The 27,723-nt window shown below is 39.7% G+C and overlaps 1 protein-coding gene across 2 annotated transcripts in view; it reads left to right on the top strand.

The window, feature by feature from the left end:
• Positions 1-27,723, top strand: part of LOC128692408 (blastula protease 10) — a 199,774-nt gene that overhangs the window by 123,221 nt on the left and 48,830 nt on the right. For both annotated transcript variants that reach the window (XM_070096297.1, XM_070096296.1), the window contains one exon: positions 3,091-3,261. In XM_070096297.1, the coding sequence (XP_069952398.1) occupies positions 3,091-3,261 (171 nt within the window). The remainder of the gene's footprint in view (positions 1-3,090; positions 3,262-27,723) is intronic.

The raw sequence follows: 27,723 nt of genomic DNA, 5'->3' as shown, positions 1-27,723 counted from the left end.
GAAACTAGTGAATGTCGTAGTTTTATTACCTAAAATATTGTAGCACTGTGTGCCACTTACCATCACTTCGGTACTGGGACTGACCTCCTTAGAGATACTTTCTCCAAGACGTTATTAAGAGTGACCTTATCGGTACTTTCCGCGAGAAATCCTTAAAAGTGACCGCCTTAAAGACACTTAAAGATACTTTATCTTCTTAAAAATTCTGTCTTTAGGAGATTAATGGGAATGTTCCCTTTAAAGATATTTAAAATATTTAAAGATATTTAAAATACTGCTATAATTCCTGAGGAATATTTATTTCCATTAAACTGTATACACATGCAAAACAAACCTTGATTTCATGGACTACATTCATATGAAGATGGCAAATGATTTTCATATGATAATAAGACCCTCAGAATACATACTGAGATTTCGCACATTCTTAAAAATAACAAACTGTGTTAACAAGGTGTCAGGAAGGCTCGAACCCCGGTCAACCAGGTAAGAGTTCTGCAGTACGATGAATCAAACTTAGGTTAAGCAGGTAATAGTTCAGAATATGGACCCCTGTACCATGATGGATCAAACCCATATTAGGCAGGTAGCAGTCATACCCTTCCAGTACTCGAGTCAAACCTAACTACCTCCCAGTATCCAGGAATAGTGTAACCTCCTACCATTCTAGCATTTTTCCTATGAACAATGTAATACTAATATATTCAGTCGACGTTCGTTCAAAGTGTCCTGTTGGGCGTGATGAGTAATGAGACAATGAGGGTAGTATGTTTAGCCAGACATGCAATTATAATCAACACAAGTATCACCATGAGTTGCAGCAGCGGACACGAACAACTTACTTGAACTATGACAAGGCAGTTTTGTGCCTGTTAAAGTGTGGATCTACATTGTGGATCCACATCCAACTGAGTAACTCTTGTCACCAGCGGAAATAAAGTCTCACCTGCCACTCTGCTATTATTTACCATATTTTTTTTATATCCTCTTCTGATTGAATGAATTGTTTTCATAGCAGAGGTCACTAGGTGTACCGATTTGAGTTGACGATGTGGATTTATTTCCACAATTTAACATTTATAACTTGCTTGAGTGATGAGGAATGAGAGTAACAATACACTGGTTGGAAGCTCTCATAACTAATCCAGTATTGTGGCTGGCACATTTCACAACTAATCCAGAATACCGCTACTGTAACATTTCACAATTAACTCACCATATCTTGGCTGAAAGAATTCACACATTACTCACAAAACCGTGGCTGGAACAATTCACAACTGTCCCTCGGTACTGTGGCTGGAACAGTTAAGACAGTTTCAATATTGTGGCTGGAACAATTCACCACTAGCCTATCGTACCGTGACTGAAACAATTCACAACCAGCCCATCATACAGTGTCTAGAAAATTTTACAATTAACTCCATCAAATCGTATCTGGAACAATTCACAACTAACCCATCAAACCTTGTCTGGAACGTTTCACAACTAATCCAGAATACCGTTACTGGAATAATTCACCTCTAATCCACTAATAAGAGATTAAATCAGACATTGTTTCTGTCCGTTATTTGCCACTATCATTCGCAAATTGATGATGTCAAGGACTGACCGAAACAACGCCTAGTTTTATCTCTGATTTTGGTTAGTTATGCCTAAAAAGGAACGCAACACTACTGCGTAACCCAGTCACAATTAACTTCTATGTTTCGTATCTACTACCTATCGACGTTCAAATGTCAACAAACCCTTCATTTCTATTAATGAAATTTATCGTTTATTGTTCACAATGTGTATTTAGATAATGTTTTTAAATTAATATTATAATTCACTGATGGTGAAAAGCATATTTTGAGACGCTTGCATTATATTGGTGAATAAAACGTCATTGTTTTGTAGATCGACACCATGCCTACCCCTTCTAGGGTAGGGTAGGTGCCTGAGCCCGAGCCTTTAGCTCATAAGACTGTCATTCCCATTTGCTCCCTTGGGGTGGGGATGGCAGACCAGAGAGGCCTAGCTTGTGGCTAGGCCTGGGGACAGTTGGTCCCAAAGATGAGGAGGTACTTGTGCCTCCTCCCATGGGAGACTTAGGTCTCAGACACTCCCTAAAGAGGGAGCCAAGGCCGGGCCACCACTTGGAAAAGGCCCGGGCCGGGAGAATACCGGCTAATCTTTAATAATAATAATAATAATAATAATTGTTTTGTAAATTTTGAGACATTATTTGCATTCGTGAATTAGTTATTTTCGCGGGATATATACATAGAGGTGTATTTTTCTAAGCATAAATAAAATGATAGTTTACTGTAATCCTTATTTTAGGAATTAAGGTATTCTTATCTGATGGTGAAAAGGTTACGTGCCGGTTTAATGACCCCTAGTGGGGTCGATAGGCTTTAAACCTTATTAACCAACCATCCAGCGGCAGTGTATCAACGTTAACAAATTTATCATCCTCAACATATAGGAATGTCAATGTGAGATCGAATCCGAAAGAAATATACTTCAATTCCCCCTCTCTTCATTTTTTGCACTTCTATAGCTGGCTTAACCAGTGAACATATTTTTGACACATACTCGTCAAGTTATTTCTTTGATAAAAGTAATGTCAATTAATTGCATCTTTAATGGAGGTGTGAAGTGCTCTTCATGTCTAATGATACAGTTCATGCAGGTTATAAAATTTGTTATCTATAAGGTTTTTTTTTTTTTTGCTAATGTATAACTGCATGGTTTTGTCTAATATTACTGTAGGTTTTTGTTATACAGATGGACCTGTGTCATTACTAGACCAGCCTTCAAGGCAGGAGCTGTGATGCTGGCGAGACACTCTTTAGTCAAAGAATTTGAGCAATCCTTCCCCTTCCTCAAATTAAACAATATTAATTAAAATTCCCCAAGCACTGCATGATCCTTATAACCTTACCACATCCTCGTGAATATAATATTAACCACTAAACTATATTTATATCTCCAAAGGTCCCTGCCACCTAAAGATTTCAAAAGCATTTGTATCTTGTCTCCTCGACAGGATATTTGAGATATCTGAGATATTTTTTTCTCACTGAAACCTTGTTTTCTTCTTCTCAGGTCCCAGAGTACGGTGGCGGACGGATGGACGATGCGGGCCCAACTTTCCTTTAGCTAGCCGGATACCCTCAGAGTGCGACCCAAACAGTGACCGGCCTTGCTGCAGCGACTATGGCTACTGTGGCAACTCCCCGTCCCACTGCGGCTGTCCTGACTGCATAGACTTCAGGAGTGAGTATACCAACAGAGAACGGATATACAAATCACTGAACCGGTTGTTTTAGGACTGATTTGCCATGGGTTCAAACCCCCCACTCGTTCAGCTCATTACTAGCAATCGTGTAATTACGATTTCGTGAGCCATGATAACATAAGAACATAAGAACATAAGAACGAAGGAACACTGCAGAAGGCCTACTGGCCCATGCGAGGCAGGTCCAAGTCTCCTACCGGCTTAAGCCAATGCACCCAACCTAGTCAGGTCAGGTCACATTGACTTAAGGGAGGAACACGGCAACCGACCTGGTAGCACAAGCTATCAGGTCTAACTCACACCCACCCACATCCACTCATGTATTTATCCAACCTATTTTTAAAGCTACACAACGTTCTGGCCTCTATAACGGTACTTGGGAGTTTGTTCCACTCATCCACAACTCTATTACCAAACCAGTACTTTCCTATATCCTTCCTGAATCTGAATTTTTCCAACTTAAAACCATTGCTGCGAGTCCTGTCTAGGCTAGATATTTTCAGCACACTATTTACATCCCCTTTATTTATTCCTGTCTTCCATTTATACACCTCAATCATATCCCCCCTAATTCTACGTCTTTCTAGAGAGTGCAGATTCAGGGCCCTTAGTCTATCCTCATAGGGAAGGTTTCTGATACATGGGATCAACTTTGTCATCCTCCTTTGTACATTTTCCAGAGAATTTATATCCATTCTGTAATAAGGTGACCAAAACTGTGCAGCATAATCTAAATGAGGCCTAACCAACGATGTATAGAGTTGAAGAACAACCTGAGGACTCCTATTATTTATGCTTCTTGATATGAAGCCAAGGATTCTATTAGCTTTATTGCGAACACTTATGCACTGTTGTCTTGGTTTCAGATTACTGGTAACCAGAACTCCTAAATCTTTTTCGCAATCCGTAATATTAAGATCTACATTATTTAGTTTATATGTGGCATGGTTATTGTCCTGTCCAACATTTAGAACTTTGCATTTGTCTATATTAAACTGCATCTGCCACTTCTCCGACCACTGCATCAGTCTATTCAAATCTTCCTGGAGTGCTCGAATGTCCTCGTCAGAATGAATTCGACGGCCTATTTTGGTGTCATCGGCAAACTTGCCGATGTCGCTCTTTATGCCCTCATCTATGTCGTTTATGTAGATTGTGAACAGCAGGGGGCCCAACACTGACCCCTGTGGAACACCGCTCGTGACACTTCCCCACTCTGATTTCTCCCCATTTATGCAAACTCTCTGCTGCCTATTTGTCAACCATGCCTCTATCCAGGAAAAAATTTCTCCTCCTATTCCATGTGCTTTAATTTTCCTCAATAGTCTCTGATGTGGGACCCTGTCAAAAGCCTTACTGAAGTCCATATACACAATATCATATTCATTACCATGATCTACCTCCTCAAATACCTTAGTGAAAAAAGTTAATAAATTCGTAAGGCAGGAACGCCCCTTTGTAAAACCATGCTGAGATTCGTTGATTAATTTATGCTTTTCAAGGTGGCTACGAACTGCCTCGGCAATTATTGATTCCATAAATTTTCCCACTATGGAGGTTAGGCTTATTGGTCTATAGTTCGAAGCTAAGGACCTGTCACCTGTTTTGAAAATAGGTATCACATTTGCCATTTTCCACTTATCTGGCACCATGCCAGTTTGTAGTGATATGTTGAAAAGATTAGCCAAAGGTGTGCTAAGCTCCTCTTTACATTCCTTTAGAACCCTTGCATACAGTTCATCAGGGCCTGGGGATTTGTTAGGTTTTAATTTATCTATTTGCCTAAGGACCATGTCACTTGTGACCCTAATAGTACACAGTTTATTATCGTCCTGTTCTACATAATTTATCATTACTGGAATATCGCTGGTATCCTCCTGTGTAAAAACTGAGAGGAAGTATGTGTTAAAAATTCTACACATTTCCTTATCACTGTCAGTGAGCTGACCCGAGGAACTTTTGAGTGGGCCTATCTTGTCCCTGATCTTACTTCTGTATACCTGAAAGAATCCTTTTGGGTTAGTCTTCGATTCTCTTGCAACTTTAACCTCATAATCTCTTTTTGCTTTTCTAATTCCCTTTTTTATTTCTCTCTTTAACTGAATATATCGATTTCTCAATTGCCCCTCTCCTCTTTTGATTTGCCTATATATGCCTCTCTTTTGACCAATCAGATATTTTAATCTATTGTTCATCCATTTAGGATCATTTTTGTTTGATCTGATTTCCCTATTTGGAACATAATTTGACTGAGCAGCTAGAACTATGCCCTGGAAAACATCATATCGGCAACCATCACCACCTACCTGACCCTTAGTCAGGTCATTCCAGTTCAGCCTACCTAAGTAATTTTTCAGTCCTATGAAATCAGCCAAGCGAAAGTCAGGGACGGAGACTTGATTGCCATTATTAGGGGAATTCCATGATATATTAAAACTGAGTGATTTGTGATCACTTTCCCCAAGCTCATCATTAACCTCAAGATTATTAATTAGTGTTTCCCTACTGGCAAGAACCAAGTCAAGGAGGTTATTTCCCCTAGTTGGCTCTGTCACAAACTGTTTTAGAAAACAATCCTGGATCGTATCAAGAAAGTCACCTGACTCTAAATTTCCTGTCAAATTGCTCCAGTCAATCTGTCTATAGTTGAAATCTCCCATTAGCACAACATTTTCGTATGTAGATGCCTTACGAATTTCGTCCCATAGAAGTTTACTGCACTCCCTATCAAGATTTGGGGCCCTGTAAATCACACCCAAAATTAGTTTTTCTCGGCCCTCGAGAAGCTGTAACCAAACAGATTCAGTGGCTGACGCTTCTAATTTAATATCTTGTCTAACACAACAATTTAAATTGTCTCTGACATACATCGCTACTCCACCACCTTTCCTGTTGACCCTGTCAGTGTGGAATAATTTATAGCCTTGTATGTGACATTCAGAGGGCATCTCTCTATCTTTCAGATTGAGCCAGGTCTCTGTTATAGCAATAATATCTATGTCTCCTGCACTTGCAATTAATCTTAGCTCATCTATCTTATTTCTTACACTCCTGCTATTAGTATAGTAAACCTTAAGGGAGCTAGTCCCTTGCTGCCCTCTGCTGTCCCCCTTTGTTTGCTGACCTGATCTATTGTCTTTATTTATAACTTCATGCTGAATGCCTTTTATACATTTACTGTTTCCAACCCAAGTCACAGGAAATGTGAGTTTTTACCGGCAGGTGAGTATTACTATTGGAGAATTTATATCCAGCATTCCTGGCCGGGAGCGTGTGTGCCAACAGCCCCAGAACCAGCAACTGGCAAAAGAAAGAGTATCCTAGGTATAGCAGAGCTGAACAAGTAGGGAGGTTTTCAGTGCAATAAACTAATCTACGGAATTAACTTTCAAGGGAAGTGCCTTTATAGCGTTCTAAGGGATTTTGATTAAGAGAATTGAAGCTACTCTTAATTTTCTTCGTTGAAACGTGATTACCTCCCATTCCATGGTCACCGTATGACCCATACGTGTTTAGCAGTTCCCAGTACTACTGCTACTACTACTAATACAGCTACTAGTACTACTAGTAATCAGGCTCATCCGTCAGTAATATGTTAGTACTCAGGCTGATCACTCACATTCGTCAGTGATGTCTTAATTCTTGGGCTGTTCATCCTCACATCAGAATGCGCTTTATTAAACACCAACTGCTGAGCGTCGACAATCTCGGCTGAGGAAACAAACTGAGACACAAGGGCGTGGCAGGTACCTCACCCTGATGACTAATTGTGCGGGAGAGGGAGAAACAAGGTCATACAAATAACAAAAGCATATCAAACGAATCAAAATTAACCTCAGGATTCTTGGAATTCTATAGAAAGTTTAAGAGCTCATCACGCCCGCGGCCGGTCTCAGACCAGGCTTCAAACACTGAAAAGGAAATATTACAAATATAAGAATGGCTAATAAACCTACAGGCAAGTAAAGTGAATAACGAATATGAGTTAAAATTTGTTAGATTTACCTGTCATCTAACGTGTTCATGAGACAGAGAAGACCAGCAGTCTTGCCGTTTTATACTCACGAGGCAGAACGGAACTATCACCCTGGGTGTTTACTGTCTAACATCAGAGTGCTCATGACTCTATTGCACCTGGTTTGGTTTTAAAGTACCTTGCTCACCTCATGTCCTGTTAAAGTTCCGTATCCTAAGTAGGAGGTTGGTACAGAACCACTCAGGAAGGCACTGCCGTCCTCTCTTATGAGTGCGAAAAGGAAATTCTAACGGGATGGCTAGCATTTTGTCTCATTAACATGCAAGATAACAAGTAAGCAGTTTTATGAACTTCTATTTTACAATAATTTCCTGTGTGTTTTTAAAAATTCTTAATCTTGTAATATTTATTTTCCAGTTGAGGTGGTCTGGTCTGAGACCGGGCCTGACGGGCCATGATCCCCAGAGCCCTTAACAGATTTATACATTATATATATATATATATATATATATATATATATATATATATATATATATATATATATATATATATATATATATATATATATATATATGTCGTGCCGAATAGGCAGAACTTGCGATCTTGGCTTAAATAGCAACGCTCATCTTGCCATATAGGACAAGTGAAAATTTGTGTATGCAATAGTTTCATTCTGAACCTAACGAAAAAAATATATTTCACTGTGTTTGTTTAGTATTAAATTACTGTAAACAAATCTAAAATATATTTAGTTGGGTTAGGCTAAAATAAATTGTTCTTGTTATAATAAGGTTAGGTAAGTTTTCTAAGATTCTTTTGGAGCAAAATTAAAATTTTTTACATTAACATTAATGGAAAAAATATATCTTTAAACGTATAAGAGAAATTTTTAGAAAGGACTTAATTTTAAATGAGTTCTTGCTAACTGACCAGTTTTACATATTCGGCACGACACACACACACACATACATATTATATATATATATATATATATATATTATATATATCCACTACCAGCTGTTCCATCGCGGGGGTACAATGCTTTTTCTAACGATGCGCAGCAAAACACAGGAGGGTCATATCCTGAATTTGAGGTAATTGTAATTTCAAAGACCATATTTAGCAGTCGACCCTCGTTAGCTTGCAGAATACTGTTATTATATTTTGCTTTCCTCAACATTTAGAATGCGAGTTAAAAAAAATACTAGAGAGAGATATATAAAGGAGTGTTCATATAAAAACCCCTTGACAAGATTCTATACTGTTAGAACTTGAAAGAGCCCAGAGATAACTTCCTCGAACGTGATTTGCTTCATGCTTCAAGGATCAACGCCTTTTTCACTAACAGGTCGAAGAGCAAAAGTTTTTGACCGCCAAGGAAGAGTTGTATCAAAGAGGTCACACAGCGCCTGGGAAACGGGAGGTAATCAGGGTCGAGCCAATGAAGAGGATAGATCCAAAGCATAGTCAGCATTCTTTTAGCAATGAAAACCAGTATGTCCTTAGCTGTGACAACAGGCATTTTCGCAGCTGGGAAGCCGTGTTTTCTCTTAGCTGTGGCATGACCAGGCTACAATTGCCATGTGTCACAAAGACCAGGTTCACTATGTGTTACCTAGGCCACGTCACCCATCCTGATCTGCCATGTTTAACCCACGCCAGGTCTTCCATTTGCCACCTAGGCCAGCTCTGGCATGTCGCCTAGACAAGGACTGATATGTCGTCCTGGCCAGGTTTACTTTATATAGCCCAGAATTAGTCTATCTTATATCGCTCTGAGCTGGTCTACCATGCGTTTCCCTGGACAGGTCTACCATGTGTCGCCATGGCCAGGTCTACAATCCGTCAGTCCTCAGATTCACCCACCGCCCTTCCGTCCTTCTTATCCCCCTGTCCTCCTCTCCATCTATCTCTCTCCCCTTTACCCTTCATCCCCCTACCCCCAGCGTAGCGTTAATTATCCTAGCTTCATTCTATCCAGAGATCCGTTCCTTTCGGCGGTGTGGTAATAGCGGACTTCTTCGGTGTTGGTAACCGTTAGCGTTGTCAACACCCGTGATCTCTTACCAACAGGATCCTTACCCTTAGACGATGTTTGGTAGTCTCGGTCCCTCACTAACAGGATCCTTACCTTTCGACGATGTTAGTAGCCACGGTCCCTTACCAAGAGGATCCGTCCCCGACGGCGGTGTCGTTAACAGCGGAGCACCACCATCCTGGCAGGATCCGGCCCCGTATGCACCCTCTCAAGGAAACCAAAATTATTCAAGCTTACGATCTGGAGTGGCCTCGCTTAAAGATGAGAATGGACAATTGTGTGTGCATGATGTTCTGTCATCACAACAACGCAAGGTTTTCTGCGAGACTTCAGACCTTTTCACCAGATCAGGAACGCCGATGTCCATCCCTTGAAACCTACCCTATTTTAAAAAGTCGTCTCCAGAGCGAAATGCGTCGAGGTGTCAATATTGATCTAAATTGTTTGGAGAAGGACACCGTGAGGTGGCAAGGTTCAGAATCCTGTAAGTGGGAGGTTCTTTTTGTGACAGCGTTTTACGTGGTGTAAACAAGCAACAAACGAATCCGCTAACCACTGCCGTGTTGCCCTTCTTGTTAGCTTCCCCCTGGCCCGCAGGGGAGACGGATAAACCCGTTCTCTTTTCTCTTTTTTTTTTTTTAACCACTGGAGGGTAGGAGCCTGTTATTATAACATTACATGCCCTACTTTTATGATCATATCCACTTAGGAAAGGCATTTGTTCACTGAATATGGTATTCTCCCCAAGGATGGCTACGGGGATATGAGTGGAAAACATAATTAGCTTTTCTTTCCCGAGTGTAACTAATCACATAAAATTAGGGTAACAGCACACTGCAGATGTATCGAATTTTGTTTTGTAGCAGGAGACGACTATATCGTTCCTGAGGAGTGCAATAGCTAATGAATACACAAAAGGCCCTCGAATAAGATCCTAAAAATATTAACAGGAGGACATCTGGATATGTATCTAGTGGCTAAACTTTCTTCGCCAGACAAACTGTAAGGAGTAATTTAATTCTGCTTATTAAGCAATAATTTTATGGCACGTAATTTTTACTGGGCCTTCATTGTACATGCATGACTGTGGAGTAGACCAGCAAGGCCGACCGAGCGCCGTTCCTGCTCGTGATGAATACAAGTTAATCATGGTAATTAATTCAAGATTAAAGTGGTATGTGGCTGGTGTTGAGAGAGAGAGATGGGGGAAGAATGGAGGGAGACAGGGGGTTGCGTAATAAGTAATAAAACGAGCAGCAGTATATACCATCCTGGTGCCAGTCATCAATCAATGATCACATCACTGCTGTCTCCGTCTTGCAGAATGACCCTGGCTACTGCAGACACAAGGTTAATTCTGCTGCCGCATAGGCTATGCAAAACCTTCCAGACATAAGTATGATGTATTCATATGTTGAAAATATTATACACTTCAGTCATTCATTACAACATAGAACAGACAATTGAACAGACATAGAACAATAAGGTTTCTCCATTGTTCGTTTCCTTACCGTTTTTATGTAATGGCGTAAGCATCATGATGCCGTGATGATCAAGTTCATCCTCCTACTCAACGTTCACTACAGCTCATTGTCTGTGAACCTCAGATGTGTGACTGGGACAAAGGAATGAAAACGCGATTATTTGAAGTTCCATGTGAACATGCGCTCAGTGGATCTCCGTTTTCTCCTACGAGTCAGAAGTTCATATTCTGACGTTTTTATACAGATGAGTACAAATAGGATGCTCCACAAATAACCCGCACATAAAAGAGAAGCTTACGACGACGTTTCGGTCCGACTTGGACCATTGACAAAGTCACACTTTGTCAATGGTCCAAGTCGGACCGGAGCGTCGTCGTAAGCTTCTCTCTTTTATGTGCGGGTTATTTGTGTATCGTTCCAGTCACGGTATTGTGCCTTTTTTGTTATTTATAAATAGGATGCTCGTTCGTCTGGCTCTCAGCAGACTGAGGATGAAGTCTCTACCACATCTTGCACTGAATGACCTACATGGGTTTAGTGCTTAATAATTATTTATTTATTAATTCCTATTGATGTTATATTTTATTGCATTCTTTGGAGTTACGGTATAAGAACATATGAAATGAGGAACACTGCAGCAGGCCTACTGGCCCATACTAGGCAGGTCATTCTCAAACTCAAACCCACACGCTACTAGGTCCTCTCTCTCCCTGCTCCATGAGCTTTATCATACCTCGTCTTAAAGCTATATATGGTTCCTGCCTCACTTACTAGGCTATTCCACTTCCTGACTACTCTGTGACTGAAGAAATACTTCCTAACATCGCTTAGACTCATCTGAGTCTTCATCTTCCATGTGTGACCCCTTGTTCCTGTGTCCCCTCTCTGGAACATCCTGTCTCTGTCCGCCTTGTCTATTCCACGCAGTATTTTGTATGTTATCATGTCTCCCCTAACCCTCCTGTCCTCCAGTGTCGTCAGTCCGATTTCCCTTAACCTTTCTTCGTAGGACATTCCCCTTAACTTTGGAACTAACCTTGTTGCAAACCTTTGCACTTTCTCTAATTTCTTGACGTGCCTGATCAAGTGTGGTTTCCAAACTCGTGCTGCATACTCCAGTATGGGCCTGACGTACACAGTGTACAATGTCTCGAACGATTCATACTAAGGTATCGGAACGCTATTGTCAGGTTTGCCAGGCGCCCATATGCTACAGCAGTGATCTGGTTGATGTGTGCTTCCGGAGACATGCTCGGTGTTATGGTCACCCCAAGATCTTTCTCCTTGAGCGAGGCTTGCAGTCTTGGCCACCTAGCCTATACTCTGTCCGCGGTCTTCTTTGCCCTTCCCCGATCTTCGTGACTTTGCATTTGGCTGGATTAAATTCGAGAAGCCAGTTGCTGAACCATGTGTGTGTGTGTGTGTGTGTGTGTGTGTGTGTGTGTGTGTGTGTGTGTGTGTGTGTGTGTGTGTGTGTGTGTGTGTGTGTGCGCGTGTGCGTGTGTGCATGTGTTTGTTTATCTTAAGACTTTAAATTCTATTTGTCATTCATGTTGTTATTTTATTTCACCTGTCGTATATAACACTGAAGCTCCGCTGCATTATACGTCCTTCGTATCAGTCATGATATACGTCTGTTTTTTGTGTAGTATATTTAGGTTACCTTGCTCTTACCTCTTCCTCATCTGCATTACATAAGATTACGATTTGTTTACGATGTTCTTGATCTTAAGTATCACATTTTCCTGATTTATGTGGCACATAACCTGTTTCTTACGAATAAAATACAAGTCACAGCACCTTGACTGGGACAATTTACCACGAACCCAAAATGCGGAGATGAAACAGTAGACGACCTTTCGGTCTGTGAGGGAAAAGTGGGTTTAAGTGGGGTTAGGGTTGTTTATCTTTAACATCAGAGATCTGTCCAGGGCCTTACCTACTCCTGCCCAATTACAGCACCAGAACCAGAGGCCATTTTTATTATATTTAAATTTTAAGTAAAATCCTCGAAAGTCATTATTCTTTTTTTTGCTAGAGTTGTTTTTTTTTATTTATTTACTTTTCCATTAGTTTTTTTGTTCAGATGGAAGGCGTTCCACTGACACGGTCTGTAATCAATTCGGGACTTGATTATGAACCAGAACCAACCGAAACATGGTCTGAAAGATTTCTCGCCAAGTTGTGGGTTAATAGTGAAATGTTTTATTTTGCTAGTCTTCTTTGGCATTATTTTCCTTGCATGGTAATCTCCAGATCTTAAAAAAAAAAAAAAACGCATTGCCAGCTAGGCAACAATACTTTCGTAACGCGTTTCTTGCGTTTAACGGACGGAGGACTGAGCCGCCAGTGCTCTTTATGTTGAGTAATTTACACAGACTTAGGGATTTGCTTAGCGAAAAAACTCGACCACAAAACGCATTTTTAAGCAGTCGCGACCGAAACTCCCTTTAGTAATCTTATACCTCATGTTTCTTTGCCCATTATTCTGTAATATATCTTTCAGATTGTTAACTCTTATATATATATATATATATATATATATATATATATATATATATATATATATATAAATTCACTTCTCCATTACGATTGTAATTTAATTTATTATTATTATTATTATTATTATTATTATAAACGTAGCCAAGCGCTAAACCAGTATGTAATTAATTCTCTTCTGGTGGAATTTGGCTCTAGCTCAATACTCTTGGAAGGAGAAGAAAAGGGAGGGGTTAGGGAGAGGTTAGAGATGCCTGGATGCTGGTAAAGGGCTGGTGATTTAAGGAATTGGAACTTCCATTCTTTTATGCCTGATGAAACTTAATTACCCTTTCCCCTTCCAGTCCCCTCTGGCAGGGGCTTTGATAAAACTCACTATGTGGGTGAAACACTGTCCTTAATGAAGGTATCCACTGTCTTGGAGAAAGATTACGGCTAATGAAGGTATTCCTTGCATCTAAGTGTCATTATTCCACCGTGTCGATATTTGCATTCTAGTTGCAGTGAAGCACTTTTAAAAGCCCTGAGGCAACTAAAGACTGGAACTTGCTCAGGATGATACAGTTCTCCACCCCAGAACTGACAGTAGTAAGGTATAAATCAAGCTCCGTAATCTCTTTTGCAGTGAATTCGTTGTACCTCATAGGTTTAACACTTCCACGTAAATACAATATTATATCTTTAACCATAACGGTATACTTCTGGAAATAAAGATTATTATTATTATTATTATTATTATTATTATTATTATTATTATTATTATATAACGAGAGTTCATGAACTACCGTGTGGAAGGGCTGGTAGTTATGTCATGGATAACATTGCTTTTAATAGTATGAGTAGTTATAATATAAACATTGCGTTTTATTATAGAAACCAGTTTGTATTAACGTGGTAAAGCTCTGCAAGGAGCGAAATAGTGTCTAAATAAAAGCTTTACCTGCAAAGTGCGTCTTTTCTTCACTAGGAATATTTATCCAGCAGAGGTCATTCGTTTGGCATGTTTCCATACACCTGCTGCCCCTGTTCACCTAGCAGTAGGTATGTACCTGGGTGTTAGTCAACCGTTGTGGATCGCATCCTGGGAGGAGAGGACTGAAGGATCCCAGTGAAAATAAGAGTCTGTTCACAAATAACCCGCACATAGAAGAGAGAAGCATACGACGACGTTACGGTCTGACTTGGACCGAAATAAGTCAGTCTGTCTCCGATGACACACCGACTTTACTGTGTTATCCAGGGTATCTAACCCTCTCTGTTAAAAAATCCGAAAGTAATTTGTCCAGACAGAGGTCAGAATAGTATAGCAAAAGGCTCACTGCTTGTCCTCCATTCCTTTCTGTTCCCTTCACTGTTATACTATATTTCGTCTCAGCCTTTACGGTTTATTCCTGATCTGCTTTATCACGAACTCCTGATCTCCTGCAAAGAAATAAAAACAGAATAAGCCAAAAGAGATTATGAAATGAGAATCACAGAGAAATCGAAGATCAACTCAAAAGGTTTTTTTAAGGTATATAGGAGTAAGATTATAGATAAAATATAACAGATAAAGTATGAATAAGGTGTAAAAATGGAAGACAGGAATAAAGGGGATGTAAATAAGGTGCTAAAAGCATCTAAACAAGACTGGACTCGCAGCAGTGGGTCGAAGATAAAAAAAAAATAGATTTTGAATGGATATAGAAAAGCACTGGTTTGATACTTGAGTTGTGGATGAGTGGAGGAAACTCCCGAGTAGCGTCATTGAAGCAAAAACCTTGGGTAGCTTTAACAGTAGGTTAGACAAGTACATAAGTGGGTGTTGTTTATAAATGAGACACTTGTGCAACATGTGTGTATCTATATTCTGGAAACGTTTCGCTAAATAGTGGCTTCTGCATGAGTGAGTGTGAGTGGGTGTGACTTGGATCTGCTTTGCATGGGCCAGTAGGCCTGCAGCAGCACTCTTGTTTATGCTTTTAATGCACACATGCTCGCACACACACACACACACACACACACACACACACACACACACACACACACACACACACACACACACACACACAAACACACACACACACAAACACACACACACACACACACAAACCTACTAGAGTTTTATGACAAGGTGACAGAAGTAAGACAAGAGAGAGAGGGGTGGATCGACTGCATTTTTTTGGACTGCAAAAAGGCCTTCGACACAGTTCCTCACAAGAGGTTACTGAAAAAGCTAGAAGATCAGGCACACATAACAGGAAAGGCACTGCAATGGATCAGAGAATACCTGACAGGGAGGCAACAACGAGTCATGGTACGTGACGAGGTGTCAGAGTGGGCGCTTGTGACAAGCGGGGTTCCACAGGGGTCAGTCCTAGGACCTGTGCTGTTCTTGGTATATGTGAACGACATAACGGAAGGGATAGACTCAGAAGTGTCCTTGTTTGCAGATGATGTGAAGTTAATGAGAAGAATCAAATCGGATGAGGATCAGGCAGGACTACAAAGAGACCTGGACAGGCTGCAAGCCTGGTCCAGCAACTGGCTCCTTGAGTTTAACCCTGCCAAATGCAAAGTCATGAAGATTGGGGAAGGGCAAAGAAGACCGCAGACACAATATAGTTTAGATGGCCAAAGACTGCAAACCTCACTCAAGGAAAAAGATCTGGGGGTGAGTATAACACCGAGCATATCTCCTGAGGCGCACATAAATCAGATAACTGCTGCAGCATACGGGCGCCTGGCAAACCTACGGATAGCGTTCCGATACCTCAGTAAGGAGTCGTTCAAGACCCTGTATACCATTTACGTCAGGCCCATACTGGAGTATGCAGCACCAGTTTGGAATCCACACCTAGTCAAGCACGTCAAGAAATTAGAGAAAGTGCAAAGGTTTGCAACAAGACTAGTCCCAGAGCTACGGGGATTGTCCTACGAAGAAAGGTTGAGGGAAATCGGCCTGACGACACTGGAGGCCAGGAGGGTCAGGGGAGACATGATAACGACATATAAAATACTGCGCGGAATAGACAAGGTGGACAAAGACAGGATGTTCCAGAGATGGGACACAGACACAAGAGGTCACAATTGGAAGTTGAAGACTCAGATGAATCGAAGGGATGTTAGGAAGTATTTCTTCAGTCATAGAGTAGTCAAGTCATGGAATAGTCTAGAAAGTGAAGTAGTGGAGGCGGGAACCATACATAGTTTTAAGGCGAGGTATGATAAAGCTCATGTAGCAGGGAGAGAGAGGACCTAGTAGCAATCAGTGAAGAGGCGGGGCCAGGAGCTATGACTCGACCCCTGCAACCACAAATAGGTGAGTACAAATAGGTGAGTACACACACACACACACACACACACACACACACACACACACACACACACACACACACACACACACACAAGCAAAAAAAAACACTCATCACTCTCCCACAGGCGCTTACACAAACACAGAGAGCAACACGTACAATTTCGAAGCAAATAACACTCTTTTTTACTGAATTAACAACCACAAGTATTGGGTTAAGGATATTGTGTAGGCGGAGGTGTCAGTGATGGTGGAGGAGGTGTCAGTGATGGTGGAGGAGGTGTCAGTGATGGTGGAGGAGGTGTCAGTGATGGTGGAGGAGGTGTCAGTGATGGTGGAGGAGGTGTCAGTGATGGTGGAGGAGGTGTCAGTGATGGTGGAGGAGGTGTCAGTGATGGTGGAGAAAATGTCAGTGATGGTGGAGGTATGTTTGTGGAGGAGGTTTAGCAAGACACTTGTGGGTGAATCAGGTTGGTGAAACACAGTCTGTCATTAGGAACCCAAACTGATAATTGTGTGTGGCTGCTTGCACGAGTATTTGCACTGGCTTTCCTGTGTGTGTTTGCAAATATTGTACTCGAAATTCACATGGTTGGTACTGTTCTTTTGTAGCTTCTTGGTTATGTTATACTTACACGTGAAATTATTTAAGGAGCCTGCTTCCATTACTTGATTCAACAGCGAGTTTCAGGTTTTCTCCCTCCTTGTACTGAGATCTAACTATCCCTTCCCACAGCCCCCAGAAGCTTTCATAGTACGTCTATTCTCATTTCCCTCAAAACCAAAATATGTAAGTCATAATGAGCGAATGCCAATGGATAAACAATAAAATGAACTATGACTTGTCAGAGACGTGTTACCTGTGAAACCTTTGGTGGTACAGCGCTGTTATCTGTCTGGACCACGGGTCGAGTCCCCATCTCCCCATCCCCTACACAAAAAATAATGGTCCAAAAACCACACCAGCGTGTAATCTGAAGGGATATATTTCCAAACTTCATCTCTAGCCACGCCTTCGTGGCCTTTTAAGTCTCTGCCAATAATCGTAAATATCAATGAACCAGTTGACGTCTTCGAGAAAGTATGGCACTAGCTATATCTTAACATATACACTAATGAAGTATTTTTTTTCAACCTTTAGTCAATTGTGAAGGAAAGACACGTTGCTGATCAAGTTTTAGTGGGGCAATATTTCCATCTAACTAGAGCCTCATCAAGCAAATGGTTTTCAAATTAGATAAGAAAACTACGCTGTGCGAATTTTTGTCCCAGTAAACCTTGTCTTGCAACACGTTTTTTCTTAATTACTGTCGTCATTAATCCATAGAAAACTTCTGAGACTTTTCCTTCATCAAAACTAACTCTGAGTGAGGCTTCAGCGTTATATGACACGAAAGGTGGAGGGTGAAGGCTCGCCAACAAGACATGTTCGACATTTGGGATAATTTCTACCTTGGTGTGGCAATATCCACGATAATCTTGAAGTAAACATAGTAAGTAATATGCGAGAAAGGTCACCTGATAGTCATCAGAGCAACGTAATGAGTGTACATGTGTTTCAAATGTTATTGTTGCTTGTCACTTACGCAGAAATTTGTTCCTCTCATCAGATGATTAGATTCTTGTTGTACCGAATTCTGAGAATTGTGACGTCCTGAAGCGCGAATTCTGTGAGGAATCTGCGACTTGCTCTGACGGATTCTGAGAGTCGTTTTTACTTTTTGATGGGGATTCTGAAAGGCTTTTGTGACATTCTGTAGACTCACGAAATCGTAATGGCACGATTGCAAACAAACCATACCACGGGCGAGATTTGAACCCGCGGTCAGAGTCTCAAAACTCCAGACCGTCGCGTTAGCCACTGGACCAGCTAGCCACAATAAAATTCGTCCAACTAGGTATATTTCTACACCATAGGAAGGTTAGCATAGGCACCACTGATCACAAATGCAAGTTTTTACAGACGAATCTCCAGCTAGCGCGGCCGTGACGAACTCTAGCTCAAGTCCCCTCACTGCCGTCAACATGACTCACGAAATCGTAATGACACGATTGCAAACAAACCATACCACGGGCGGGATTTGTCATTACGATTTCGTGAGTCATGTTGACGGTAGTGAGGGGACTTGAGCTAGAGTTCGTCACGGCCACGCTAGCTGGAGATTCGTCTGAAAAATTTGCATTTGTGGTCACAGTGATGCCTATGCTAACCTTCCTATGGTGTAGAAATATACCTAGTTGGACGAATTTTATTGTGGCTAGCTGGTCCAGTGGCTAACGCGACGGTCTGGAGTTTTGAGACTCGGACCATGGGTTCAAATCCCGCCCGTGGTATGGTTTATTCTGTAGACGTTCGCGACTTGATGAGCTGCGTTTTTGACGTGTAACGGATTCTGAGAGGCGTTTATGACGGTCTGTAGATGATTCTGAGAGGCGTTTGCGACTTGCTGTGGCGTATTCTGAGAGTCGCTTTTGACGTGCTATTAAGGATTTTTGTGACGTACGTAAGCAGGTCACTGGAAAAAATTAATTATTATTTCTTAGAAAACACTTAAATTAATAATCTATTACTGAATTTATTACTTTATTTAATAAATGAGGATCTTTCAGTTTTTCCTTCCCCATATATTTTATTAAATTTTCATTGACATCGCACCTCTACCTCAAATAACTACTATAATTACAATTAATATCTGATATATACTTCTGGTACTATTACTGCTACCACCACCACTACTATAACTTGTACTACTACCACTGCTGCTGCTACTACTACTACTGCTACTACTAGCAGTACTAGTACTACTAGTACTACTAGTATTTTTACTACTTCTGCTACAACTCTGCTACATTTACTGCTAATGCTGCTACAACTACTACAACTGCTGTTACTGTTATTATTATTACTACTACTACTACTGCTTCTACTATTACTACTATAATTACTACTGCATCAGCTAACAACAGCGACTACAAATAAATTTAATGCTTAACAGAAATAATAGCTTAATAAACCGCTATTTAGTGCGAAACTAATGAAGACCAATTTAGGTTGAAACGTTGTCTAATAAAATCCTATTAAAAATATAATAAACCCCCCTAATTGGGGCGAAACGTCAAATAAAGCCATATTTAAGTTGAAATGTACTATAAAATAAATCTCTCTGTTGCTTGTTTGATATTTTTAGCTTGTCAGCTTCTCACTATCCAGTATAAAAATAACATATTTGATTAAGATTACAGTAACGTACAGAAAATGGTTAATCATCTTTTCCATCCTCATTCAAAGTGACATTGAATTTGAAGAATGATTAATATAGCAAGTCACTGCTCAAATATCATCATACATTCTTACGTTCATTCAGAGAAAGAGAGAATGATAATTACCTCTCTAGATAATGGTATAAATAGATGAGAAGCTGGAATAAGAATGAATGAATGAGACTTAGTATCCAGCAATGATGTTTATTAATCGAGTAAGTGGTAATGCATTGACTGTGAGAAATACACATGTTAAGCCTAGCAGGAAAAGCAGCCACGAAACTTACCGTGTTAAATACAAATCAGACTCTACATTGTTATGCATATTTTTTATAGGTGGTGAAGACTGTACCATCACATCTTATGATGTAATCTTCAAATTTTTTTGTATGTGTGGATCAGTATGTCAGCGGATGGTCTCGCTCAGCTGACCAAAAAAAATCCATTGAGCAAGTCATCACATGACTAAGACCCACGTCAGGAGAAATTTTCACATTTCTTCTGATAGGTAGAATACCGCCGCCTTGACACGTAAAGATGCATCGATTTTTTCCCCTCGATAAGGTTGATTAGTTAATGAATTAAAGCTTAGTGGCTACACGAGGGCCATTAACGCAGTAATGGCCCAGTAATGGCCAGACAATAATATTTTAATCCCTAAAATACGGATTAAAGTAAATACTGAGAAATAAACGTCTCACAGTGTACATTTCCAGCAGTGGCTGGAAATCTCTACATTAGATACAAGTTCTTTTTATTTTCCAATATGCACCACTCGTTTGGATGATCTGGCCTCCGATCTCGTTTCCACGAACTCTCTCACAAACCTCGTTTCATTCTGGTTGGACCAATCATTTCATCAGTCTTCAACTCCACGAAGGTGGGTGTGGACTTTTAAGTGCAAGTAAATGTTCTTACTGCCCCTATTCATGGACCATCTTCCTAGAGCGTCAAAACAGCTATTATAATACAAGGGCAGGTAGAAGATTAAGTGGTCTGTATATTTCGATTCCCTTCTGGGATCCTCTTCATTTACGAAGTAAGGTTTAACCTTCACTATATATTCTTGTTCTCGTTTCATTTATGTATCTGCTGAAAAGGATCCTAGAAGGGGATCGAAATATACAGACCAAATAATCTTGTGTGTTTTTGTCTCCATGTGGGTTATTACTGAGCATCATCATTAAAGCTTATCATTCGTTCTTAGTCTGATCATGCCCTCCATTTCGAACATGTTATCACAATAAATGCACAATCGTGATATCAAGTCAACTTAATAAATGAAAACTCTTTGCCCTATAATGTATAATTTAACTCTAAATATGTTAAATACTTAAAAATGAACTGTGATCAAGGGTTCTGAAATGAGTTGAGGCTGAATAACTTATCTTAATCATACACAGTAACTCTTAACCTTTTTAGAACCCTGAAAAGAAGGAGAGAGAGAAAATAAAAATACATGAATGTACCCAATTAAACACGCCACCTACGGTATAAAATCCATTTCGGAATAACAATAATATTAACGAAACCTACAAAGTTAATGGATGGTTTGAAAATTGCTCTTAGTACATGTGTAGCTTAGTCTCCCCTGCAGTCATCAGTAAGTCTCTTTCTTCTCTCTCTTTGGATTGTCCATTTTTTCAATCAAGAGTCTATTTTAAGCACGATTACATTCACAAATTATATTCACAGATTCACAGCCCGATTACGATATCTTTAACGTCTTTTATAGACAGCTGGGAGCGGCTTAATGGAACGATTTACCTTTGGAAAAGGAAATGCTAAAGTCAGTTCTACCGTCATCACACTTCACAACAACGCCGCCACCACGCTATTGCTGTCAGTTCACCATTACCTCATCACCAAGATCTGCCATCACCAATGGCCTCACCGGAGAGGCACCTCGATGCTACGATCCTCGGAAGCCTTCCTCATACCACGACTGCCCACACACACGTCAAAATAAGGCACCGCTGTAGCTGACCGGCTTGTAATTGATCCTTCTTTGGGGACAGATTCGCGTCATCACTTAATCTGTATGAGGTTTTCATGACCCAAGGCTGTGGGGTCGTGCGTGTGGGGGCGACGGTAGCTCTGACGTGTAGGCGGGGGTCGTTTTTGAAACGTGGGTTTCGTGATATGGTCAAAATTCCTCAAGTGCTTTGGATGACGACTTATTTGGTGGGTTTCGATGAAGGACAATACCACGAACATATCCTGAATTAGCGATGACTTCTTAGATCACCAAATGTTTTCTCGTTTCTTTTAAAGGAATTTATAAAACTACCAATTAATCCAAATATTTTATTGCCAACAATCGTAAAGGCACGTCCCAGAGCAAACAAGATGGGATCTGACAGTCATTTTTTGCCTGAAGATTTGTTAGTGCTGAACCTTTCTTTTATCCTGATATTCAAGGTGATTAAGTTATGGGATTATATTAATTGATGTTAGCTAGCACCCGAATTCGCATTGGCAGTCCTGTAAAAGGCGATCTGGTGGAAGCGTTGAGTACAATCACTACTCCAAATCTCTAGTAAGTGATCTTGGTGGAGGGACTTTAATGTCTGTAAAATGTATAAACATATTTATAACCATAAAAAATACCACATGGGAAAATATTGCAGAACGAAGGTACCTGGGGACATTTTCGACACACGTCTGCATTTTTTTTTTTCTGTGATATTTTTGCAAATGGTTACGCGTTATAGGGAAGTCATTGTGCTTATAATCATACATTCAAACCACTATTGCTAATTATAAATTCTTTTAGGAATCCCAATATCCTCTTCACAAGATGTCTCGTCCTTGGAAGACTGTCTTAAAGCCTCGTCCCTCAGGTCAGAACATTCAAAAGGAAGTCAGTAATGGTCTTTTATATCCAAGACGATAAAGTGAGAGTCCGGTTGCTTCACGGTCACTTTTACCATAATTGGATTATGTGGCAATGGGACAATATGGAAATTAAGTGACATAACAAGTGGAGGATTTATATCCGGGAAGCTACCCGTCTTGGGCACCCTAACACTTACAGAAATATAATCAGCATTATGCGAATCCTTGATCATATGGCCACAACTGTCTGCTATATTTGGGCAACACTGGCTTTGAATTATTCAGTGAGTGGATAATATAACTACTGTGTAATGCTTGACCTTTAAAATTCTGCTCACGGATATTGCAGTCTCAGCAGCGCGTCAGGACACTGGTGTATGTGGAATGCCTTATCCAGTACTTACTAGTACATGTTGAGTCTTGTCGCCAATAACAACACGCTGGTACACAGTGAATCATATATCCAACGCTTGCACACACGTACATAGTGAATCCTATGCACGTACAACTCAAGTACGTGTTAGGTCTTACATCCAACACCTACACATTGGTCCATATTGAGCCCTACATCCAACACTAACACATGTGTAGTCTTACCATCTAACACCAACATTAACACACTGTGCTTTAAAAATAGATTTAAGAAATGCATATACATATATACATATATATATATATTTTTTTTTTTTATTATCACACTGGCCGATTCCCACCAAGGCAGGGTGGCCCGAAAAAGAAAAACTTTCACCATCATTCACTCCATCACTGTCTTGCCAGAAGGGTGCTTTACACTACAGTTTTTAAACTGCAACATTAACACCCCTATATATATATATATATATATATATATATATATATATATATATATATATATATATATATATATATATATACTCTTTCAGTCTTTCTTTTTCTTATATCTCTTCTCTCGTCGTCCACTGTCGTGTTATCTGTCTTTCTAACAAGTTGCAGTTTTATCCATTTTCTTGTAGTTGCTTGATAATTTATTTTTTCTTCTGTTCTTGCTTCAGTATTAAGTATATTAAAAAATAGTGATTTGCTTTAAAGAATGAAACGTTCATCTAGTATATGCAATGATGTGTTAAAGGAGTGCATAGATATGTGATATTTGTGCTATTAATGGCCATTTGGGAAATATACATATACCGAGAGGAATGAATCTCAGTGTTGTATAGACTGAGAGCTCTTACTCTGTATTATATGGATTCAGGGTATCACTGGTGGGTGATTTAAAGATGGAATGCAGTCTTAATGATATTCGTGCAGTCGATATTACTCGTAGTCTAACAATTCAATTTATATTCAAAGTAGAAATATTATAGGTACAAGAATGGCTTCAGTCCGAACTAAAGTGCTATAATGGTTTCTGTTAGAGCCTTAATACGATCCCCCCCATAATACCTCGAGTCTTTTAAACAAATATTTTTCTTACTGTACATTACGGGTGATCTTGGGATCTAACCAGGACACTCTGCCGACGTATGTCTCTGCCCTTAACACAGTTTCAGCAGCACCACTTCACTCTCTGGAAGGTGATTCCTGTAGCAGAGTCCGTCTGAAGGACGTTTTGTCGCCTCCATGCATTAATCCAGAGTGCAGAAAGTGTTCTCGTTCATATGCATCCGTCCACTCTTTGCTTCGAGTTACAAAAGTTTTGAAAGGCTCAACACCAATAGATATATAGACAAAACACAATTAGGCAGAACTAACGTTTATTTATACATAGTTCTTCTAAGAAGAGCTTTTCAAATCATAAGTTGATAAAACTATTCAAATAAAAGCTAGTTCTGCATGGTTGCATCTCTGTCCACTTAGTGGTACAAATGTAATCACGACCCTGTCATTACTTTTAAAGTAAATAACACTCACTAGGTACTCGAATTCCGTTCGTTTGCCAAGAAAACTGATGTCATTAGTCTTCAGAATTCAGATCGTGTATATTTAAACGCACACGACTTCCAGAACATGTACACTTAAACGTATACTTAAAGAGTTCTGCTAAGCTACATGTATGTATGAATAACAACATATTCTCCACAAATATATCCCCGTCAAGATGAGTGCTTCCATTTTTTTCTACAGGGTAAACAATGTATTTTTTGCATTCACTCATTGATGATATACTTAAGGTATCAATTTGAGCTAGTTGACTCGATATACCAATTTTTTTTATATTCTTGGTTTGTTATTCAGGAATATTCACCTGAAACGTATTTTCTTTAAGCGACCAGTTCTAGAGTGCCGATGGTAAGACAGCAACGACTTCTGGCTTACTGATGCTGCTGTCAGTAAACTGAGGATGTTTCAGAAGTGAAGAAAAGATACACAGTGTAGGGCAAGCTTTTATTGGAACAACGCTTTTCTTTGAGTAGATCTTTATCAAATCATGATGATTTTATAATGCTTTACACAGTGCGAAACGTTGTCCCAATGAAAGCTTATCTTGCAACTTGTCTTTTCTTGACAACACTATCTCGTTTACGTATTCTACGTATTCTTCAGAGGCAACAGCGCACACCATATAGTGAGACGACCTACATCCATTATCCACTCACATCGCTCACTTGTTATCTCCAAAACGTTGCTCGAATTTGTGCTGTCTTTTCGACACACGTTCTCTTGCTCTGAATGACGGAGTAAGGTATTTACTGGGATCGATCTTCTTTTCGTTTCATTCTTTATCATGGAGAGTGAATATTTCATACACGTTTCTAGCGCCTATCAATCTATTAGTTAATCAGCTTGTACGTCGTTTGAATGGAGACTTACCATGAAGGCGACGCAGACCAAAATATTTAGAAGAATGATAGACGGCCGTTTAAGAGTACGGGTCATAGGGCAGTAACGACCTCTCACTTACTGGCGCTCTTGTCAGTGGACTGAGAATGTCTTCAAAGTAAACAAAACTCTCTCGGATGTAAATTCCGACAGCAGCGAAGAGAGGATACACTCTAGAACGCTAACAGAATTGTTGAATCAGAACATTAGGAGTGGTAGTGAGTTAGAATATTGGTAGAATTGGATTACTGAAAGGATTAATAGGATAAAATGTTGGAAAAGTTAGTAAGTTAGTTAGGTTACCAGAGGAGTTTGTGAAAAAATTTAGGAAGAGCAAAAATAGTCAAAAATATTTCTCAATTGACGGAAAGGTGAGAAGAAAACAGTTCTTTTTTTTTCGTTAAATTGTCACAATTTGCGGTAGGGCAGAACTCGATCCCATGGCAAGCGAGACCTAAAATTGGCGCTCTAACCACTGGCCCTCTGCTTTTAGGAACGGGTTCGATCTTGCCCCACCCATGAGCTGTTTACAATTGTTTGCAGTCGTGAGTTCGCTTGTAATTTGCTACATGATCAAAAGTGGGAAATGAGTCTTTTTGCCTCGACGCACCTCTCCAGCTGGGTAAATGTTTGCTGCTTACTTTGTCAAATAGATCAAGCACATTGAGCAGTCATGTCTGTCAGGAATGCCAGAGAGACAAGGAATTTACAGCTTCTTGGATACAAGAGAGAGAGAGAGAGAGAGAGAGAGAGAGAGAGAGAGAGAGAGAGAGAGAGAGAGAGAGAGAGAGACGGAGTGAGCAAGAGATATCCATGCAGAACAAACATTTACAGTAACAAAGCGAAAAAGTTTTCACAGTAAAAGGTCGTTCTGCACATGTATTTTGTAGTTTCCTCATGAAAGTAGCATTTGTTTCCCATAAATAACACGCCAAGTAAGCTCTGAGTTCACGTCTTCCAGGAAATGAAGTTCTGTATCTGCGGAGTTTGTTGCCATCCGTTATGATTTTTCTGTATAAGCAACACTGCCCTTGACATCACTTGTCAATTTTTTTTCCCACAGAGTGCAATGAAGAGTCACAATCTATTCGAATCTCTTTTTTTTTCCAGCTGTCTGACTAATTGTGTTTTGTTGCCAGTCATTGCTTTTGCGCCGTCAGTCACGATGCTCGAAGAATTCTGAAATCATTGATACTCGTTTTTTTAAGTAGAGATAAACTGCAAAATATTAATTTTTTATATATATATTTTTATCCAAAAGGAAAATATTTGGATTTTCTCATGAATCTGAAATTTCTCATCAGTGTTGTGGATGGAAACCAAGAGTGTTGATACTGACTTAAGTTTTATTCGTCCACAGGTATTTATCGTTCTTGGCTCTTTTTTTTTTCTTTTGCTTCAATGTTCAAGCTCTTTTGCTTACTCGCTTCTAACTTTCTATCTTTGTTGTTCGTTACTCTTTTTTGCTTACTTGTTTCTAAGTCTTTTTGCTTAGCTGGTCGTAACTCTTCTTCCTAGTTGTTTCTAATTCTTCTATTTAGTTACTTTCCTTTTTTTTTCTTAATTTTTTCTGATCCTTTTACTAAGTTATTCCTGATTATTTTGCTTAGTTGTCCATAACTCTTCTACTTAATAATTTCTAAGTCGTCTGGTTAGTTCCCCTAACTCTTTAACTTAGTTATTTCTATGTCTTTAACTTACTTGTTTTTAGTACTTGTGAGTACTTGCTCCTAGATTTCCTGCTCGTTCCCTGTTTTCTTCCATCCTCCCTTTCCCCATGTTTTCCATGCTCACACGCTCGTAGTCTTTGCCTCACTATCCTTCTTTGCAAACCCCGTCCTTCCTGTCTATCTAAATGGTATAAATTAATCTGTGACTTCCCCGAATATCGTCAGTAATTTATCTAATATCTCGTGTATATTCATTCCTTCCATTTATCTTTGCCACTCTACCTGGGAACTCCAGCTGCTGCGCCCACAACCTCCTGGAGCTCATCCCAATCGTCAACTCGTTTTTACGTAGCTGTGCTTCCAGACAACCTTTTTAGTACGGCTCTGCATTGAATCATTTATTTTTTTACATTATTGTTCTAATAATAATAATAATAATAATAATAATAATAATAATAATAATAATAATAGAAAAATAAAAGTAATAATGAAAAATATAATAATAATAATAATAATAATAATAATAATATTATTATTATTATTATTATGTAGAGTATCTCCTTACAACAGCTGTATGCTTTAA

Source organism: Cherax quadricarinatus, chromosome 53, assembly GCF_038502225.1.
Source record: "Cherax quadricarinatus isolate ZL_2023a chromosome 53, ASM3850222v1, whole genome shotgun sequence".
Classification (NCBI taxonomy): Eukaryota; Metazoa; Arthropoda; class Malacostraca; order Decapoda; family Parastacidae; genus Cherax; species Cherax quadricarinatus.
Note: the sequence above shows the minus strand (reverse complement) of the source record. Positions and strands in the feature narration are given on the sequence as shown.